The 15,258-nt window shown below is 39.0% G+C and overlaps 1 protein-coding gene across 3 annotated transcripts in view; it reads left to right on the forward strand.

The window, feature by feature from the left end:
• LOC145984127 (histone-lysine N-methyltransferase NSD3-like) overlaps positions 1–15,258 on the forward strand; it is a 338,807-nt gene that overhangs the window by 309,931 nt on the left and 13,618 nt on the right. For 2 of the 3 annotated variants that reach the window (XR_014441281.1, XM_083117562.1), the window contains exon 15: positions 2,242–2,385. The exons of the other annotated variant lie outside the window; for it this stretch is intronic. Coding sequence is in view for 1 of the 2 variants with exons in the window: in XM_083117562.1 (XP_082973688.1) it covers positions 2,242–2,384 (143 nt within the window). In the remaining variant the exon portion in view is untranslated. The remainder of the gene's footprint in view (positions 1–2,241; positions 2,386–15,258) is intronic. 3 annotated transcript variants of the gene reach the window in all.

A 15,258-nucleotide genomic window follows, 5' to 3' on the forward strand; every position in this document is an offset into this window, starting at 1 on the left:
GGTGTGATCAACATGTGGTTCGAGGACATGGGTGTGCAAAAATTGATTGGCCCGCCCAAAGTCCTGATCTCAACACGATTGAGCATCTTTGGGACGAGTTGGGGTGCCGGTTGAGAGCCAGGCCACACCGCCCAAAAAGCACTAAAGAGTTGTTCGCCGCTTTGCAAGAGGAATGGAGCAGGATTCCCGTCGAAACCTATCGCAATTTGGTGGACAGTCTTCCTCAGAGGGTTGCGGCTGTACTTGCTGCGAAAGGTGGCCCCACACGATACTGACGGATGCCTGAAACCGGATTAAAGTACTCGTTCCAGGTGTCCGGTGGCAAATGGCCAGATAGTGTATGTCTCTGACAGCAAAGACTGGAACTATCTCTACCGCAGTGTAGCTGTCAAATCCTTGCCCTGCCAGAAACCTCTTCAGTTAAACAAAGTGATGAAAGTCCAGTGCTGTACAGGGAGTGGTCCAAGATATCTCACCTGAAGTGATGCAAAGGGCCCATGTGTACTCAACTGTATGGGGTTGTGCACATTCGATTGGCCTTCCGTGAATTGTCTGCACCATCGTCTGACCATACTATCACTCACAACGTCTGGTCAGCACACCTCACACGATTGCTGGTGGCTCTTTGCCAAATTCTGAGCATGCATTGTAGGCTACATCGCAGTCAGTGGGAGACTGTATGAGAGCTGCAATCTTTAACCTAGAACTGTCCTAAACCGGCTGCATTGCAACTGCACCAGATTACAGCTACACGCCACTTCTTCCTGCCTGCATGTGTGTGTGTGTCGCTCTCAGACCACTATTGCTGCATATAGGCACCATTGGAGCTTTTTTCAGGATGCCCCTTGTATATGAACTTTCAGAAGCTTTCATTATTAGAGTGTTCCTGTTTTAATGTGTGGTTAGCTAAATCAGGTACCTATACAATGCAATTCTATAAATTCCTTGCATTTAATTTCTAATACCTATGTACCCTTTTCGTCACCATTAATGGTATAACTGCATGTTGTCAGTTTCACAGTACTTCACTTTGATATACTGTATTGAAGCAAAATCCTATTGATAATGTAAGGAAATATGACACTTTTATTTTGTTCGAATCAATTGTTTCACTTATATGCAATAGATAAGTTGTTTGCTTTACTGAGAAGACATAATTAGTTTTATGCATTAAAAAATGAGTCTGCACTCATGGTTCTTGCAAGCAGAGGGTTCCAAACCTCAGTGGAAATATCAACATATAATACCGAGAATGTATAAGGAGACTGATAAATTACAAATTGTATTTCTTAATCATTCACTCTTCACACTTATCTCATTTAGTCGTAACTTTAAAAATAATCAAGTATTTTATATTAAACTTACTGCGTTTGACAAAATTCTGTAATCGATCCCTAGCTTGTGAATTGTAATAATTTTCCAAATTCACTATTTTGCAGTTTGAATTCAAATCATAGAGAATAAAGAAATTAAGTCAATTTCATAGAAGATAATATTGGTACTTAACAAAACCATGCGTGGATATGTGTGAGTTTATTATTTCTATTTGCAAAAACATCGATTTAGTTTAGTTTGTAACTGTCAGGGGAAAATGTAAAGTTTGTCCTGGAAAACCTGGAAAAGTCAGGGAATTTCATTTCTGCTTGTTTGTAGCCACCCTGTTCTAAAACACAGAAAGTCAAAAATTAATAAAAATACATTATAAGTAAATGAATAAAATACACCTATATATAAATAACAGAATTAATAAATACATAATATACACATACACACCACCAGGTTGATCTGATTTATATATCAGTGGGAGGGCAATTGCCCCCCCATACTTTTTGCTACTTTTGCCCCTGCACTATGCTAAACCTTATATACCAAGGGATAGTAAACTGTCCTTGCCCCCCCCCCCCCCAGTTTAAGAACCTTGCCCCCTAGTTTTGGAAGTGAAAGATACCTGTCTATGTTGTAAATAAGTTAATAGTGTATCAGGTGCATCTATATATCATTACCAAGAAGAATGTGTGGGATGTAAACAGAGGGGAGGAAAGGCTAGTCTTGGCAATAAGATTTTCACTGGAAACACATTTCAATTTTCTAAACAAACAATGGTAATTCTAGGGATATAAGTAAATAAATGGTTTGGTGGTAGAAACATAAAATTATGTGATATGGTTAAGAAATCATTCTTTTCATTTTTTAAAAATGGATTTCTGTACACACATTAAGAATCACCCACTTTTTTTGCAGGCAAGTGGTTATGTGCAAGGCATTTCTGTGATAAATGTGGCAATCTAGTAGTTCAGATGTGTCGTCAGTGTCCAACATCGTACTGCAAGCAACATAAAATACTACCTTGCACAACTCTCCCATCATGTGACAAACATGACTAAGGTAAGTAATTTATTTTGAGTAATGGCTTGTTTAATATATATTGTTTTGAAAAAGAGCAGATGGTTAATGCAATGAATGTTCACAAGGTTACAGTAAATTGTGACACAATTACGTATGTTAACTTAGGGGCTATGGTAGATTCCATAAATCCTCTGTAATGTATTTTTGTGAAACGGAAGTTTTCATTTGTAACACAGTGCAACAAATTTGAACTTTGTGTCTTGCCGCAAAATGAAAGAAGGTGTTCTTTACTAAATTGAATATGCTGATTACGAAAATGAAATCAGAAATTTTCCATCAGGTACCAATTTTTCTGGAAAAGATATGCCACATGTACCACTTAGTCTATATTTCATATAGTTATCAATATATTGTAATTCATGAAAAACAAAGTAGCAACTATCGCGACACTTGGAAATGACTCCATTAAAGTACAGGTGGAACCTGTAGCTAGATAAAATACAGATCATGGAACAAAATTAATTGTTTGTATTACAAAACATAAAAAAAGGTACGAGAAAGCTGCAAAAAGCTTGAAATGTACTTATAAGTTAGAAATGTGTCCTGGAAACTTTCCATTTGTGGGTGGATGGTGATACTTCTTGTAAGAGTGTCCAGCAGTAATCTGCCGAAAGGTTTTGTGACCATCTTCCCTTATATCATCTTTCCATGGCAGCGATATCTTGGTGAAATTGCTCACCATGTTCATCACTCACATCTCCGAGATTAGGTGGGGAAAAAATCCAAATGAGATGCAGGAAATCTATTTTCATAAACATGTTGCACACCATAGCTTGTAACAGTCCAGCATGTGTTCAATCAGTTCCCTGCAATTGTCAGACCTGACATTACCCAAGAAATTGTTGCATACATCTTTGAAGGCAAGCCAAGCTGCCTTCTCAGTATCTGTCAGCAACTCTTTAAAAGTTGTCTTTCATCAAGTCACGAATCTGAGGCCCAATGAAAATACCTTCTCTAATTTTAGCAGTACTAATCGCAGGAAATTTGGACAGTAAAAATTGAAAACCCCTGCCATCTTTGTCCATTGCTTTCACAAAATTCTTCATGGAGCCCAATTTCAGATGGATCAGTGGTAACAGCACATTGTCTTTTTCAACAAGGGGATTGAAGCTTTCTCTCGAAAGCACTGTTTCACTACTTAATGGTCTTTCCTTGCCTGACTGTCCAAGTGACACAAGAGACAGCAAAAATTTTGTGTAACCAGTCTGCATTCCCAGCACAAGTCCCATAACTTTGAGATCACCACAGATTTTCCATTTGTGGTTCGAATAGCTAATATACTTTAGAAGTAGTCTCATGTTCTCGTAGGTTTCTTTAAACTGAATGCAATGGGCCACTGGTATCGAAGATTTCTCATTTCCGTTAGGCAAGAGAACAGCTTGAAGACGACTAGTTTTGAGGATTCTATGAATAGGTGCCATTCTTCCGGATTGAGAATCATTCCAAATTTTGTAAGCAGCCCATTTATGTTACTACAATATGCCAGACTCTCTGCCATTGAGAAAAAAGTGGAAAGACCAAGCTGTTGTTTACGGAATGATATACTAGTGTATTGTAGCAGGTTTTTTTTTTCTTGAAGACGAGACCCAAGACATTCTGCGTCCCTTTTTGAAATGTTTAGATCTCTTACAAGATCGTTCAATTCTGCCTGTGGCAATGGCTGTGGTTGGGGCTGTGATGTAGATGGCGTGGAATCAAGATCTTCATGATCTGTTGGTTGGTCATGTGAATAGGTGTGTGTTGTTTTGTGCCCAAGTGCGAGGATATTTTTTGAGTGAAGTGACAGACTTCCAAGGACTTTTTTGTCATCTATGTGTTTTTCTTGTGGTGTGAAAAGTGTCCTAGTGTCATTTGTGCCTGCTACATTTTGAACTTTTCATATCCCTTTTTTCAGGGGGGAGAGAGAAACCCCATTTTTTTTAAAAAAAAGTATTTTTCAGGGGATTCCCCCCCCCCTTTCCCCCTCCATATGTACGCCGAATGTGCATAAATTATATATCGTCTGAATTTGTTATTTATTCCGCGTACAACGGTATATTGTTCATATCTCCAGGGCAAATAGTCTCTGAGCTAAAGTCATTTCAAGGTACCACTGCATTTTGAAGCTTGAATCAGTGGCGTGCCGACCATTCCTTTTGGGGGTACAACTTACGTTACATTGGTCATGTGATAATAATGCAAATATTTTTGTGTTCCTTACATGTCAGCGTTCATTTCCATGTGCATGTTGACACTGTCATGTACTTTTTCTTGCAGGGGGTGGGGGGGGGGGCGCCCAATTTTTTTCCGAAATTTTGGAATTTTGAGAGTTAGCCCCCTTCGCCCACCACATATACGCTGAATTTGCATAAATTTCATATATTCTGAATCTCTGGTTCATTTCGCGTACAACGGTATATCACTCATCTCTCTAGGCAATTAGCCTCCGATCTACACTCATTTAATTGAAACTCTGCATTTTGCTCAAAATCGGCTCGGGACCTTGGGACTCAAAAGGTTAAATCAGTTCTTTGTTCCATAACAACTATTTTCTTACTTCAGTTGTGTCTCATTTTCCTAGAATACTCCCTACTGGCTATTGTGGCCATAGGCAGGAAACAAATTGAGGGATGGGGGTCACATCATTTACTTACTCCTTGACATTGCAGTGCATGAAGGGCTTTGGCCTCTTTCAAAACCAGCCTCCATTCTTATCTACCCTCCACTTCCTTTCTCTGTCTTCTCATTCTCAGTTTCTTTCAATCTTCTTCAACATTGCCAACCCATATCTTCTGTGGTTTTCCGATTTTCCTTTTTCTCCTGGTCTTCTAAATTACATCCTTCTAGGTACACTTCCCTCTTCCATTCTCCACACATGTCCTATCCATCTTATCTATCCTGTCTTAATTCCATCATTATATCTATTTTCTTCTACGAACATGCAGCTCTAATTTTGATATATTCTACTTGTACTTATCTGAACCTGGCATCCCATACAAGTCGAAGAGATGCCCATTTAATATCAACAGTGTTCATATCAGATCCATGGATATTATGGATATCCATTGAACATCAATCAGATATAAAATTTTGGATATCCATGATTTTTTTTTGTATCTTTTTTCTGCCACTTTTGGCTAATTACAGTGATGAAGAGGAGTGATGATATGATAAAATTGATGAGACACTCGCAAAGAAAACCCATGCCCAGGCTAGAATTTGAACCTGGGAAGTACATCCATGAGATATCGAATCCTGGTTATTCATGAGGTCTCTAATTTTGCATATCTATGGGATCTCCATTTCAGGATATCCAATCCTGGGTATGCATGAAATCTGGCATATGTCCACATGCTATCCAAAAGTAAATTTACATTAATGTTTGTGTGGAAAGATGTTAGGACTCAAGTTTTGAACCATAACTTCAGGGTGGTGACAGACCTGGAAAACCTGGGAAAGTCAGGGAATTTGAGGTGTCAAAAAAAGTCAGGGAATTTTGTCTTGATTGACTTTTTTTTCTTCTTCTTTTTTTTTTTCGATATTGTTATGGAACTGCACGGGAATAGGAAATCTTGTTGCTAAGTTTCGGCCTCAACTTTTAGGCCCCTTTTATGCACAACACAACCACGGTGCCAGAAACCAGTGATGGCAGGAAGAGAGAGAAAGAGAGAGAGATACATTTCCGGAGGAGCAGAAAAATGTGTTAAGCCTCTAAATATTATGTGGAAAATGCATTGAATTATCATTTTGGGAGTATTAAGGGGACAGAATTGTCAACAGATGGAGGGGATAAGAGCGGGTGGTGCCATTCGATACTTGTCTGATGTCGTAGTAAGGCATTATGTTGGACAAACTGAAGGAACATGGAAACAAATAGGTTCTTGATACATACGATTTTTGTCAAATATCGCCACCTGATATCTCACTACAACATGCAACAGAAATTGCATGCATGGCACTCATATGAAACTGATTTTTTTGGATGTCTTTGGACTGCAACATCCAACAAAAATTGCATGCATCAAGAAGAAGAGCTTCAGACTGCAAATATGCTGCTGGAATTTTATTACTCTTCTGACTCACTTCACCTTATTTAATGTAGCAGTGCTTACAAAGGTTTTCTTTCATCATCCTGACATATTACTGGTTTCGCACAAGTTAACATACGTTTACAATGACATTCCACTATTCTTAGATATCCAGAAGAATCCAACAAAATGGGATATATATTGAACACTATCACGAAAAAGTGAAACATAAATCTGCGTTGGTGAACGATATAAATTTGGCAAGTGCATGCTCCCAACCTCAAATTTACTGCAACACTTGTATTGCAATGAAATTAACACCACTCTCTGTCCTGTCTGTTAAAACTCCTGACAGATGGTCATTAATCTCTCACTGAGTGAAGTTAATGTCCAATATAATGAAAAAATACTAATAATAAATACGTAAATATTTTAATATATTTACTTGAATCATTCAATCATAAAAGCAAATCACTTTCTTCAAGAATTGGCTTTTCTCTGCCAGTCCTGCTAAATTTTCACTTTCCATCTACTGATTTATACGAGGGGTGGCCAGAAAGTAATTTCCAATTAGTAGGTACATTGATTTTTCGCAAACGCGAAAACCGTGAAAAATGGTAATTGCTGCGAAGTTGTGTTTATGAATGTGCAGTGATGTCTTTACACATTTTTCACATGTTCGAAATATCGAAATGTCGCGAATTTGGCATAAAATGATAATTGTTGGCGTTTTTAGCAATTTTTTTTAAAAAAATGTCCTAAAACAATTAAAAACTCCATGAAATCCAACATTCGTGTCTTTTCTAGGTCATGTTTGTGTACATAGAAGGTGCAAGTTTTGCAACATTTTATTCAAGATCAAACTATAATGCTTGTTATAAACTATAATGCTTGTTATACAAGGAATAATTCTGACAGCCACATTAAATCATGCATTTTCCACGATTTTTTCAACTTCTATCAAAACCATTTGCATCACAGAGCAAAGTGGCAGGGTTCTAACAGGAGATCGAGTGCATATCTACCATCACACGGAAGCTGCATCTTCAGTATTTGTCACGTGAGATGTGTTTTGAATTACCAAGCTAATTGCACACCAATGGCATTTGTCGAGCGAGAAATAATGGAGCTCAGTCATTAGGGCGTCTGACTACCATGCAAGAGACCCAGGGTCGATCCCCTGTGGGGGAGACCCGGGATCTTTTCCACCAATTCAAACTGCTCCGGTGCCTACCCTGCATCATATCAAACGGGTACCTGGAGGAAACTATGAGGGATGAAGGTAGCCAGGAGCATGGTGCTGATCACATCACCCCACCTTCAGCTGTGATCAAGATAGTGTGGGGCCCTAACTCCACACCCCTATACACCTTCATGGCAAAGTGCAGAGGAGCACTTTACTTTTACTTCCTCAAAAATCTGTTCCAACATATCAAACTATCAGGAAAACACGTAGACAATGTGACCTACAATTTAGAATAATATTTTAAAAGCACAATGGAAGTATGTTGTATATGTTTTGGTATATTTATATTCTATAACAAAAACACGAAATTTGGGAAACGTAACACTAACAAGTAAGAAAAGAAAAGATAATGCCAATTTTTGGTGCCATAATATATCTGTATATGTCACGTGGGATTGATTGATTTAAATTTTTTGGGTACATCGCCACTTAGGGTCATTATGCACCCTTCAGTATATATGGGGAAAATTCCATTATCTAAAACACTTACCTTAAAATTAAAAGGGGGTATGGAAAGTAACTTTCCCAAAATAACTTTCAAGATATCAAACTCTCACGAAGAGGCGTAGGCCATGTGATTTACAATTTGAAATAGTAATTTAAGAACACCATGAAGGTATAATTTCAGATATTTGCCAGAAAATGCGCTAAATGTGAATTTTGGGAATAATAACACCGAATAGTAAAACAATAAAAAAAATACACCAATTTGAAAAAATAACAAAAACTCAAGGTCCCTACCGATTAAGGATAAATAAAACAAGAATATCTGTTGTAATTTATTGCATTAGTAACAGTGAGTCCTAACGTAATTTTCAGCTTAATCACTACAGTTGTTCTGGCATTTGTCGTAGCATGGCACTAAATTTTGTATGCCCATGGTATATGTGTCTGACTGCAAAGACTGGAACTATCTCTACCGCAGTGTAGCTGTGAAATCCTTGTCCTGCCAGAAACCTCTTCAGTTAAATTAAGAGATGTAAGTCGGTACATGCAAGGCCAGTGCTGTACAGGGAGTGGTCCAAGATCTCTCACCTGAAGTGATGCAAAGGGCCCGTGTGTACTCAGCTGTATGTGCTTGTGCACGTTTGATTGGCCTTCCTTGAATTATTTGCACCATCGTCTGACCATACTATAGAGCGACCACAAGGAAAGAAACCTTGGACGAAATGTCCCCGTGCAGATTTCCCTTCTTCCATTCAGCTCGGGCCATAAGGAAACATGGTCCACTCTCCCCCTTCCCTTCACATGGGAGTACGGTGCACAGGTGTCGCGGGTCTGCACTGGTTTCTTTGCTCACGACGTCCGGTCTGTACACCTCACACAATTGCTGGTGGTTCTGTGCCAAATTCTGAGCGTGCAAAAATCTGATTACTACACGTAGGCTACATCACAGTCGGTGGGAGACTGTATGAGAGCTGCAATCTTTAACCTAGATCTGTCCTAAAATGGCTGCATTGCAAAACGGCTGCATTGCAACTGTACCAGATTACAACTACATGCCACTTCTTCCTGCCTGCATGTGTGTGTGTCGCTCTCCACCACTAGTGCTGCGTATAGGCACTATTGGAGCTTTATTCAGGATGCCCCTCGTATATGAACTTTCAGAAGCTGTTATTAACAGAGTGTTCCTGTTTTAAAGTGTGGTTAGGTAAATCAGGTACATATACAATGCAATTATATCAATTCATTGTGTTAAATTTCTAATAGCTACATACCCTTTTCATAATTGCATGTAGTCAGTTTCACAGTACTTCACTTGGATATACTGTACTGAAGCAGAAATCCCATTGATAATGTAACGATATATGACACTTTCTTTTGTACAATTCAATTGTTTCACTTATGCAAGAGTTAAGTTGTTTGATTTATGAATCAAAAAATGAATCTGCACTCATGGTTCTTGCAAGCTGAGGGTTCCAAACCTCAGTGGAAATATCAACATATAATACCGAGAATGTATAAGGAGACTGATAAATTACAAATTGTATTTCTTAATCAGTCAACCTTCACTCTTATCTCATTTAGTGGTAACTTTAAAAGTAATCAAGTATTTTATTTTGAACTTACTGAGAATGATAAAATTCCGTAATAATTCCCTAGCTTGTGAATTGTAATAACTTTCCAAATTTACTATTTTGCTGTTTGAATTCAAATCATAGAGAATAGAGAAATGAAGTCAATTTCATAGAAGATAATATTGGTACGTAACAAATACATACTTGGATCTGTATGAGTTTATTATTTTCATTTGCAAGAACATCGATTTAGTTTAGTTTGTAATTGTCAGGGGAAAATGTAAATTTTGTCCTGGAAAACCTGGAAAAGTCAGGGAATTTCATTTCTGCTTCTTTGTAGCCACCCTGAACTTGTAGATATTACCTGAAGGTATGGCTTGAATTTGATCTTTTGCTTTAAGTTTACTTTTTGCATAGATTGGCTAATTCAGTCTAGACCTATAGTTTGAAGTGAGAATCAAACCACAATGTGCTTCCACAGGATATTGAACCCAGTACTCCTTGATTACAAGGCAACATCCACTATGTCATTGGGGAGGCCCTGGAAGGCATAACATACAGGGTCCATTCTGAAAGTATCCGAACTTATTTATTTGCAAACAATTTATTGATGACAATTACAACTGCTGTCAATATTCTTCATTGTAGGCACCTTCAGCCTCAATACAGCGAGTATAGCGACTTTTCCACTGTTCACAGCAGTCCTGGAAGTCCTTGACTGACACCCTCTTTAATGCTGCGGTCGTGGCAGCTTGAACCTCTTCAATTGACGCAAAATGCTTCCCCTTGAGCACCCTTTTGACCTTGGGAAACAAAAAGAAGTTGGCTGGTGCCAAGTCCGGGCTGTGAGGGGGTGAGGCAGCATTGCCAATCGTACGTTGGCCAAAAACTCACCTAACAGCAGCGCTGTGTGAGCCGGTGCATTGTTGTGGTGAAGCACCCACCTGTCGGCGATGTCAGACAGGATGCGCTGGACCCTCTGTCGGAGACGCTGAAGCACTGTTTTGTAGTTAGCTGCATTCATGGTGGTCCGAGTAGGTACAAACTCTTTGTGCACGACCCCCTTCGTGTCGAAAAAGACAAGGAGCATTGTCTTTACCTTTGATTTTGACATCCGGGCCTTCTTTTGACGAGGGGATGCGGGGGTGTGCCATTCTGAACTTTGTCTCTTGCTTTTGGGGGTCGTACTCGAATAGCCAGATTTCATCCGTTCATGGTTAAAGTCTCCGTAAAGTTTTTTTTCAATTTAACACAAAATTTCACAGCGTACTGCTGTTTCAAAGTGCCATTTTCACCAAATCCACCAAATTCTCGACGCGACGTTTTTTCCGTGTACACAACACGAGCGATTGCACCTCAACCACTGCTCGCAGGCACCTGAGCGAGGCCTTGTTTTGAAGGTTAACGTGATGGATCAAGGAGACGAGTTTGCCACCCTTACATCTGAGACATCTGGTGGTGAAACTTCTGAATTGCTAGCAGCCAGCAACGATAGTTTCGCAAGTGGGCCCAACACAGAAGTGTGGCTTATTCCGCGATGGAATATAGTTCCCCATTTCATTTGCACTTTCCTCCGTCGCTGCAGTTCTTCCTCTACAATTTACCCATCCTTAGTGTAGCACATGAAACGTAGATGTACTTTGGCCGTATTTTATGCGTTAGACTAGACAAGATGCAAAAGGTTGTTTTACATTTCAATTTAATTAGCGAAAGAAAAAATGAAAGGTGTAGTTGAATGTTCCCAAACTACTATAAGGAAGTGTTATACAGTGTTATTTGTGTACAATGTTGCCATTTGATTCCTTTCCTAAAATATAAGTTACTCACTGTATTTTACTTACAAACAGCGAAAAATAGTATACGCAAAAATAAAACTTTCAACCACAAAATACGAAACACGCGCCAACCCTCGTTCAAGCTCCCCTCCCCATCCTTCTAGGACTGTAAATTCCTTCCTATCAGAACATTCAACCAACACCTTTCGACTGCTTCTGTTTTGATTTCTGTCTGTCCCCGAGGCTAGGTTGACCAGCGACTCAGGTTGGGTTGGAATTTCCTATGCGATTGTTTTGGTGATGGTTATTCTGTGTTGTTACCAATAAATTCCAAAAGCTGCATTTCAGGCCTCCTCGATAGCATAGTGGATAACACTGTTGCCTTGTGATCAAGGGGACCAGCTTCAATCCCAGGTGGGAACACATTATACAGTGGCTTGGAAACTCCACTGTACACCAATTCCAATTTGCCTATTTGAGCAATTAGTGAACCATAAACTTTGTCGCTTTTCACGGCGAGGTTAAATGTTGAGCCGATGAAGCAGGGAATAGAACAAATGCACTAAAGTATCCAAACCATGGCCATAATTCAAACCTAGAGCCTTTAGAACAGAAGGGATAACACCTGCTCAGCGCAACGAGTCCAATTATCTTTATCGTGCCATGCCGACCTTCGTGGTCGAATGGTTAGCACAGTGCGCTACGACGCCAGGATTCCTGGGTTCGAAATCCAGGCTTGGGTATGGATGCTTTTTGTGAGTGTCCTTTTATCAATTTCATAATATCATATCACTCATTCTCATGTTCACAATTAGCCGAAAGTGGCAGAAAACGATGGAAAATAAACCAAGTAAATAAATCAATCAAACTAATTGTCGCTGTTATTTGGCTTTCTTGGCGAAGCCTTCTCCTTTTCAATCCTCACGATGCTTGGCCTGACATTTGTGACTCCCATTGGGTATAGAAGGCCAGACAGTTCACACCGAAAGCAACTTTTGACTACCTGGGACTACATATGAATAATTCATTCATATCACTATTAAAAGTCATAATACAAATTATGTTTCAATCTGAAGAAAATAGACATAAAAATATATTAAAGGCACAAATAAATACAATGTCAAGGCAAAATCAAAATATCTCACCAGGAAATAGTGTTATTTTTATAAACATTTTAAATTACAGTATTTCATGAACCAAGAACAGTAAAATAATACTAGTAATATTAATAATACAACCCCAGAAAGTGGAATATATCTGATTACACTGTTTCACTCATTCTGTCTTTTATGCAACGCATAGTTACTTTCCTACTTTTTGTTTGCAAGTCGGCTCGCAAATATGGCGGTGCTGCGAGAAACTCGTATATTGTGTTAAATCAGTATCATTTTTTATTTCCAAATAATAAGATAAATGGTCTCGATTGCTATACTAGGAGTTGAAACCTTTTAATAGGTAAGTCAATTCAAATATTTCTTTCCCATGAAAAATAATTTCGGCATAAATAAAAGTATCCTGAAATAAGTTCACGAGACAGCAAATTCTATTCCCCCCTCCCCGAGGGCAGAAATCTCAGTCAACCAGTGGCGTGATGCAATATCCTACCAAGGTCTATCTTCCAACGATCACTTCAGAATTCGTCACTTCCCTCCCACCTTTCTTCACCTGTTCAAAATGTTCCTATGCAAGTCAAGCTCCTATCACGTTTTACTGAACTACAGTTTGTAAGAAAATCAACAAAATGAGAAATCATCTTTTTACATTTTGATTTCGGCTGAGGAAGCTATGATAGCCCAGAACCTCCCGAAAAAATTTCAACTACCCTTGAACCCACCCCAAGAGAAATTACTGGTGACGCCACTGCTTATCTCCAGGGGTGGTTGTTCCTTGAGAAAATAGGACCATCCGCCCGCCCCCTCATTGAAAAAAATAATAAAATTTTGATTTGATTTATTTTACTTCGCTTCTTGTGTCACTTTTGGCTAATTTGTGAAGATGGGGATGAGTGATGGTATGATGAGATTGATGAATATACATGACAAACGTCCATGCCCATGCCAGGATTCGAACTTGGGACCACTGGCATCGGAGCGCGATGTGCTAACCACCCTCCCCCCCCCTTCATTGAATAAGCAGTGATGTCACCAGTAATTTTTGTTTTGTTGGGCTCAATGGTGGTTGAAACATTTTTGGTGGGCTTTGTTTCAGTTGTCGTGGCCAAATTAGCGGTTAAATTTTCACGCAAATCAGGTGGCATCAACGTGATATAGAAACGCGATTATCAATTTATACACATGTCCCCCTCACACACACACGAAGGAACGAACAGAGACTGAGACAGAACAGTAATTATAAAAATCGAGCATATGAATTGGTCGTTAAACTACAAGGAAAATGTAACTGAACTGCAGTAATATGAGTAAAACTCTTCGATAGCGAAATTTTTCATTTCATGCACAAAATCTTCGACTTTATCATTTACAAATATCTCTCTCTGTAGTAAAGTGTGTACCCAGAATTTTTATTTCCTGCAGGGAGAGAATCTTGCCAATACAGATTTCTAGTGCCCGAAGAAAATAATAATGTACTGTTGTTATTATCATACACAAGCAAATAGAACACGTTACTTCTAGTTTCTATTGTTACACAGAAACGAAGCATTGATTCATACTACATACACAGAGCAGTAGGAGAAAAATTACGTTTCATTTGATGTCAGTGCCTTTCGATAGATTTTCAACGACTTGTTCAGATATTATTGCACAATGCACGGAGGGCTTTACTCAATTTCTTCTTCTTCCTTTTTTCTAATCCCAGTCAACTAAAATTTATATTTTTGCATCGCTTCAACTTCACTATCCTTTCGAGTAGTAGTGACGATCTTCCATGTTCCACATCTCATGTTGTGTCTTCTATGCAGATGATATTTCGTGTGTTATGAGTCCAACAGAGGGCCCTGTTACCTCGGGACAACTGGCCCTCCCAATATTTGTATCCTCTTATGAGGAGAATGGTAGCCGGGTTATACCTCCCCCCCCTGCACTGGCTGTTTGGTTTGATTTGCTATATTTTTCTACGCTTTTTGTGCCACTTTTGACTAATTTGCGAAGATGGGGATGAGTGATGATGATATGATGAAATTGATGAATATACATGCCCAGGCCAGGATTCGAACCCGGGACTCGTGGCTTTGCAGCACGATGTGCTAACCACTCCGCCACGGGGGCCGGTTCTTGTCCACTATTTGAAGCACCCCTTCGTACGTACTAAAGGGAGTTCCTTATCCGGGACTTGAGGGATCATTTGATTTTGTGCATTTTCACTTGATTATGATCTTTCAGGTACATAGATCGTTTCCGGTTGTTGGCGAATCGTTTGCTTTTACAGTCCTAAGGGGTACAGTGAGGACATGAGGTGAAACTAAAAACATAATATTACGCAAATGGGCCCATACTGATCAACACATACATATACAATCAACATACAAGGTAACTCTGGGTAAGATGACATAGTTATGTTTGTTTAAAATGAAATGTGAAGTGGGGAAAAAACATAAATATTATCACACTCAATATAGTGCATGTTTAGTTAACTGTAAACTAGAAAAGTAATAATTAATTGTATTACAATTGTATTCGGCTCAATGTGAAAAGGTTAAGAAATGCAATGAAACTAAATGCGTCAAAACTTACATCTATCTTCAAGAAGGGGATAGTGGAACAACATATGAAGTTTGCAATATCACAAAGAGAGAGAAAGGAAATTGGACACTTTGTGTTGCAACGTATAAGACTCAGTATACAATG

The sequence above is a fragment of the Lepisma saccharinum genome, chromosome 2, assembly GCF_977018435.1.
Source record: "Lepisma saccharinum chromosome 2, izLepSacc3.1, whole genome shotgun sequence".
Taxonomy (NCBI): domain Eukaryota; kingdom Metazoa; phylum Arthropoda; class Insecta; order Zygentoma; family Lepismatidae; genus Lepisma; species Lepisma saccharinum.